This window comes from Henckelia pumila, chromosome 2 (genome assembly GCF_033568475.1).
Source record: "Henckelia pumila isolate YLH828 chromosome 2, ASM3356847v2, whole genome shotgun sequence".
Lineage (NCBI taxonomy): Eukaryota > Viridiplantae > Streptophyta > Magnoliopsida > Lamiales > Gesneriaceae > Henckelia > Henckelia pumila.
In genome coordinates this window covers 178324381-178331375 of record NC_133121.1, presented here as the reverse complement: position 1 = coordinate 178331375, position 6995 = coordinate 178324381, and the positions used below count along the sequence as shown (strand labels likewise).

At 33.3% G+C, this 6995-nt stretch overlaps 1 protein-coding gene across 1 annotated transcript; it reads right to left on the bottom strand.

The window, feature by feature from the left end:
• Window positions 1-3422: 3422 nt before the first annotated feature.
• LOC140882094 (BTB/POZ domain-containing protein At1g67900-like) lies at window positions 3423-6613 on the bottom strand. Its single transcript, XM_073287847.1, has 5 exons — window positions 6297-6613; window positions 5755-5841; window positions 5549-5618; window positions 4178-5446; window positions 3423-4101 (listed from the first exon to the last, which is right to left on the bottom strand). Exons 2-5 carry the CDS (start codon window positions 5811-5813, stop codon window positions 3619-3621), a joined length of 1881 nt encoding a protein of 626 aa, XP_073143948.1. The 5' UTR covers window positions 5814-5841; window positions 6297-6613; the 3' UTR covers window positions 3423-3618.
• Between the last annotated feature and the right edge of the window lie 382 nt (window positions 6614-6995).

The window sequence follows — 6995 nt, the reverse complement described above, 5'->3', positions numbered from 1 at the left end:
ATGTTAGCTCGGATTTTATTCAATTTCAGGACACATTGAAGGAGAACCGTAACCAAACTTCTTTGATATGATTCCCGAAGGCTTCAATATTTATTTGATCGCAGTTTGAACTGATTCAAACCGAATGTCAATCTTTCAAATTTTTAACAGGTAGAAAAATATGGTACTACTGACAAGTTAATTAAATTAATTATTCAAAATTATATTATAAAATGTTTAAATTGTCTGTATATATAAGGATGGGAATGGGGCGGATCCATCCCCGTCCCCGAATACAAAACCCGTCCCCTTATCTGCCCCATTTTCCGTTATTTTTTTTATCGGGGATTCCCCATCCCCATATCGCGGGGATTTAATCTCCATCCCCGTCCCCATACCCGAATATATATATAAATATATATATTTTTAGTTTTATTTTATATATATTATTAGTCAATTTTATTGTAAAATACATTAAAAAAATTGATGTACAAAATTTTGATTGTAAAATTAAAATTTAACATATATCTTTAATTAGAAATATCATGTCAATCAAGATTATTTTTTAAGTGGATGAAAATTGTTCTTTTAAACTAGTACAAACTAATAAATACTATTATTTTTAATTTTAATATTTAGAATAATTTATATATTATTCAAAGATTTATTAAAATTTGATAAATAAAAAATATTTATACTTTATTATTATTATTATTATTATTATTATTATTATTATTATTATTATTATTATTATTATTATTATTATTATTATTATTATTATTATTATTATTATTATTATTATTATTATTATTATTATTATTATCGGGGCGGGTTCAGAGATGGAGATAGCATCCCCATACCCGCCCATATGATTCGGGGATTTTTAAAAAATCCCCGAACCCAAACCCATACCCGAAAAATCTCCCCCATACCCGCCTCGTTTCGGATTTTTTCCGTAGGTCCCAAATCCATGGGAAAAATTGTCATCCCTATGTATATACACAAAATCTTAATTTTGTTTTTTTTTTTTTTCCAAACCAAGATAGAGTACCCATTTCGCAAGTTTAGGTTTTGGGTGAAGATGGAGAAGCCCATTATTTTATTGTATGGCCCAAATAATTTATAATGAGTTTTGCATTCTTAAATTACAAAATGTCCGATCCATATACAAAATTGGGAAAATCTATTTTGTTTCTCTTTATTCTTTACGATTTTGATCATCTATATTATTAAATTTTCAATGTTTTGTACAGTTTTAGCTTTTTTCTAACTTGGGGTTGACATGAAACCAATATAGCATTGTGGCACTGACGTGTATGATGTCACATGTACACTTTCAATAAAAAAAAACTAAAATTATCAAAAACAAAAAAATTAGAGGACTAAAAATAAAATTTGATAATATAGAATACTGAAATTGTAAAATGATACTAAGAAATAAAAGTGCAGTTTGAGTTTCCCTACAAAATATAAATAATCATTATACCGGAAAATATAAATTTAACTTGCATCAATTTTATTCTATAACATGTTAATGGTCAATTTATTTTTAATTAAATTTTTTGGGAAATTTTCTCCCAGCTATGATAGCGGTCGACACGTGACACTTGAAATATATAATGATTTAAAATATTTTGTATTGTTACAATTAGCTATCGTTTTTAGTATAACTAGGTTTTAGATCCTACAAATTTAAAAGTTCTTTTCATGATGCTGACATGAAATTTTTTTTATGAGATTTAATTCTACAACTTGTATAATAAATCTAAACAATCTAATACAGGTAAAATTCAGTTTCAATAAATGTACATACATCATTTGTAGCAATTACGTAATTCTTAATTTCAAAAACAAATTAACCAACTAATTTTTATTAAGTGGATATATTAGGTCAAAAATTAATATATATTTACCTCATGCACTGAATTTTACTGATTTAAAAAAAATTTAAAAAAATTGTCGACTGTAGCATGTTTGACCCACAGATCATACCCACTGCTCAATAAGGTTAATTTAATATTAAGTTACTTAATTCCATAATTAAATGAAGAGAAATTGATTTTTTTTTGGTCTTTTATATTTGATGTTTCACAATTTGTCTGCTATATTATTCAGCTAATTGCCCATCAGAATGGTAAATTGCTAAAAAATTCCCAATCTTTGCTCTGCATTTCCTAACCATTTTTTTGTACCACAATTTTTGTTAATTTGTACCACATCTTATATGGTTTTGTACCACATGATGTATGATTTTGTACCACATTTTATGACTAAGGACCCCAAAGCAAAACATGTTTGTATTTGGGGATTTTTCAGCTAATTGCCCTCAATAGAATGAGTTTAAGGCCGATTATCTTTTATTTTTGGGCAATTTTGGTTATTTGTTTAGTAATTATAATCATTTTCAAATAAAATATTTATGTTACATTTGGCATATCAACGTCACATTACCGTCACATAAAAAAAATATTAAAATTCTGCAGCATCACTAGTCTTTAAAATCATCTTACATTTTGTGTCAAATTTAGACTCAAATTTCCCATCAAATTATTGTTATTTAATTTCGCAAGATTCCAAATATTCTTGATCTGTTATGATGGGAATTGGGGTCCCTTTGAAAAGTAACCGTTTTTTAAAAAAAAGAAAAGAAAAGAAGAAGTAAATCTATGTTGGTTGTTATCTTATTGAAAAGCACAAATAAAAGAAAAAAGAAATGCTTAATTGGATATTTTTTATTTTGAGGTTTAAAATTAATAAAAAAATACCATAGTGGTTGAAGCATTACATAAGCTCATAAAGTGATGGATTGCTTGTGGTTGAGATAGAGAGAATTAAAACTTTTGATATTATGATTTACATTTCAAGAAATTAAATACAAATTTTAAATATTTTTTTTCATTTCGATAAAGATTACTTTTATTATCCAAGGTTGAACAAATAATACACGAAAACGCATGTCAATCTATAACATATGTATGCGTGACAGATTTTTTTATCCCATTCGATTTATGAAAAATATATTTTATATCAAAATATTACTTTTTGTTATATGTATGGATCGGATCGACTCGTTTGACAAGAGACTAACTCTTAATATAATATTAGTCACTTTTCTTGTTTGACTTGATCAACTTTGTTTTAAATATGTGTGTAGCCCCAACAGACAACTTAAAATGAATCATTTTTGGGTTTGGTTTGATTTGGCTCGGATGAGAATTCGAGTTCGAACATTATTAAACAATGGCGGGAGCCATTATTCAATCTCTTCAATCATATAATTGTGAAGACGAAATGAATAATCTTTGTCAGCTTTAAAAGCTCGCAAACTGACTTGATCCGTCCACTCGTGCTAGCTGGTTCTGATCACTGCTGCATCGATTTTAATAGGTCGGACCGCCTTGGCTCGAAAAGAGGATGCTGCGACATAGTTTTCTTTCTTGTAAAAAAAAAAAAAAAAAGATGTATCCTTATCATTATTAGCATAGGTTACACAAATAATTCACAAGGAATTTGATTTTCCTAGTGATTACACTTCAAGAATTAGGATGTGAAGAAAATAGCTCAATAAAGGCAGAGTGTAATTTACTACTCTGGCAGAAAAGAAAGAAAACACAAACAAGAAAAACTAAATAAGATTTCTCAGTTCTTTTCACTTGCACTTCTGTTGATTGGCCACAACTTGCTGAACATTCTTTTAGGCCTTTCAGGAACCATGCTTAAGGAGTTGAGTTTCGAAGATTTTTCGATCCCATCTGGGAAATTTGGATCCGAGTTGTTCTCTTCGACCGGTTTCATCTTCTGACTAGAAACGTTCGAGTATGGCGATTTCTGGCCTGATACACTCAACTGATCTTCTGCTGGCATGTTGGTGCTAAAAGAAGCAGTGTGCTTCAAGGGATTCTTGTGTGCTGCTAATAAAACCTTGATTTCGCTCGGTAACTCGGCCATTTGGCCGCCATTCTGCGCTGTTCGAGCTTGCTCGAAGAAGAGAACTTGCACTACAACTCTTAATGGGAGCATTTCATTTTGTGCAGCATGCATACAAGCTTCCACTGATAGCTTTTTGCAGTCCAATATACGGCATAAGCTCTTCCGTTCGCTCTTATTGAGTTCCGGATGTACCTAAACGATTAGTCGAAAAATCCATAAACGAGCTCTTTCTTTGGACAAATATAAATACATATTTGCTATGATATACCTTTAAATAAATGTCAATGGCTTTGTACAGATCATCATGTGCAAGCCTGGAGAATTCTGGAATGGCTTCCGCAACCGCAATGAACTTGGACAAAGGCAAACTCTTGTCCCGGGCGATTTCTTGAAGATACTTATCCACCAGCTTCCCCACCTTAAGTTTTGAGCTGTGTGATGCAGAAGATGATCGCCGACTTTCTTGAAACTCGAAATCAAGGTTCTCAGCAGATCGAGACCTCCGCCTTTCGAAATCTTTCTTGATTCTTGGAGGGCTTATTGGGGGACTCTGCCCTTGTAAAGTGAACTGTTCTAATATGTTCAAAACAATATCCACATCATATACCAGGCCGTTTTTCGACGACAAACTAGGTATCAACAAATCGCCAACTGTTGCTTCATCCAACTGAATACCAACCCTTCTTACAAGTTCCATTTTTCTAGAGGAAGAAGCTTTCAAAATATTAGCAGCCTTTAACAATTTCAACAAAAAGCTGCAAGAAGCAGCACCTCTCTCAGCTGGTAGTAAGCTAACTATCGATTCTAAGAGCAGCCTAGGTCTCGAAGTTTTCTCTCCATTCGACTCCAACCTGCGATCTGATTCGGCATCTTTTTCCACGTCTATGAATTTCGGCACATTAGGCAACCATCGTGATGCATAAATTCGCAACGCATCGCCAATATGATTCGAAGGAACCTTCCCACCAGCTTTAATGACAATCATTGCTCTCCAATAAAGATCGATCCCCAGCTCCGCCAAGTCTTCCCCCCACCATCCTTTAGCACTACCCGCAGCCTTATTCACACGACACTCAGATCCATTGCACGATAGATTGTCCCTCTCCTTTCTTGAATAACTATGTGACAAGTTCACCTTTGTGGGATTGGTTAAAACTTTAGAGGCAATGGAGTCAATACATCTACTAGTAATCCCAAGATCCTCTGATAACAAAGGGAAGGCTTTGGTAGTTTGCAAAGTTACAAATGAGTCCCTCCAACCATGGAGGATACAAGAATTGAAGAACACTTCAATCTTGTATATCAAATTACCCTTTTCGACATCTTCTGTCATTTGAAGATACTCAGCCGCACATCGGACTGATACGAGGTTATAAGCACTGAGAGTGACTGTAATGCCATAACAGAACTTTGCACAGACTTCAAATGCCTCCAGTCCTGCTGGGAAATCAGGGATTTGGACTATTTGGATCTGGGAAGCTTCAGGGCTTTCTAAGCACAATCTTTGCAACCTCAAACTCTTCGACAAAAGCGGAAACTGTGCAATGAAAACCTCAAAATCATCAAATTTCTTGCATTCAACAATCACAGTTCAATCAGGAAAACGTAAACAAAAAATTGTGTTGGAATTCGAATTTACCTTGTGGAGTAAGTATCTGCTTCCCTTGACTTGAATGATAAGATCACTTGAAACCTCAGATGATACAGACCTGAATCAAGAAAACTTTTTTGTCATCAAACAAATTAATCCAAATAAGTATGTACAAAAATTCTTGATAGAAACTGAAACGACTCAATATAAAACAAAACAGGTGAAAGGCAAAGAAAATTGAAATTCGAAATTACCTTACGGACTCTGTGGCATAGAAAGTGTCGGGGCGAGATCCAAGCTTCATAAACTTCATATTCTGAACTTTCTATTTTGACACTAAACTGCAGAATTTCCCAGAAAAAAAAAAAGGCTGCACCATTTTAGAATCAAACAAAAACAAACTGAAAACTTCACTGTTCTACACTACCAATAACACAGAAAATGTCACCTCCAGCTGCAAACAAGATCTTTTTGTCAGAAATTAGTTTAATCTCCAATTCTTGGAAAAGTAAATCACAGAGGAAACTTGAAGTAGAAGAAGAACACAAATTTTCAAGAATTAAAAAACACTCCAAGAAAATTAAAGCACTGCACTAACCCTTTTACACAAGTCAAATTCTCAACCAAAATCGAAACAGACATGCAAAAAGAATCGTCCTTTTACCTCCCAAAAACAAAAGTTCCACCGCCAAAGAACAATACATATTTCTTTTTCTTTTTCTTTTTTTCAAAAAACACTTCAACAGACAACAGCAACATGTCACCTTAAAATCGACTAAAAAAAAACGACACCCACCTGAAATTTTAAGGTTTTTTTCCCCTTTTGATGCTCACAAGCTACTTCCAATCATTTCTCAACTGGGATTTTTCCCCTTTTGCAGTGTGTTGTTTTAGAGGTGAGGGGGCTGCAAAGCCACCGTCGCAGCGTGCAGGCAAGGAGAGAAAGGCGACGCCCACGTGCTTATGCTGCGCCCACTTTGTCCCTCTCCCTCATCATTGCCACAGCAATTTCGCTAGTGCCTCTCTTTACCCCTCTAAAACTATTTTAGTCCAACTCTTACTTTATAACTGTCATCGTACGCCGCTACCCTCTTATTTATAGAGAATCGAGGTCCTATGCTTTGCCAAATATTTACATGCCATCCGTGGAAAGTTGTGGATTGGTGCGAATGATAATTTTGGAACTTCGTCACCTATTCGAACCTTATATTTTGTATATTTTTCTTTTTTTCTATTTCTATTTTATTTTTCTAATATTTTTGACTAATGCAAACGATAAGACATTGTTGATTGTCTTTACATTTTCGTTTCGTTCATATTTTTGGCTAGATTTTGTAATAATTGAAATTAGAGTAAGTCTCGAGACTAATATGCTATGATAAAGATCGGAAATTAATACTTTTGGTATCATGCATCGTGTGGGGTGAGGTTGTAGACGGTAGATTTTAACCTAGCATATGAGTAATTTTTCAATGATAGATCTAATGTCTTATGA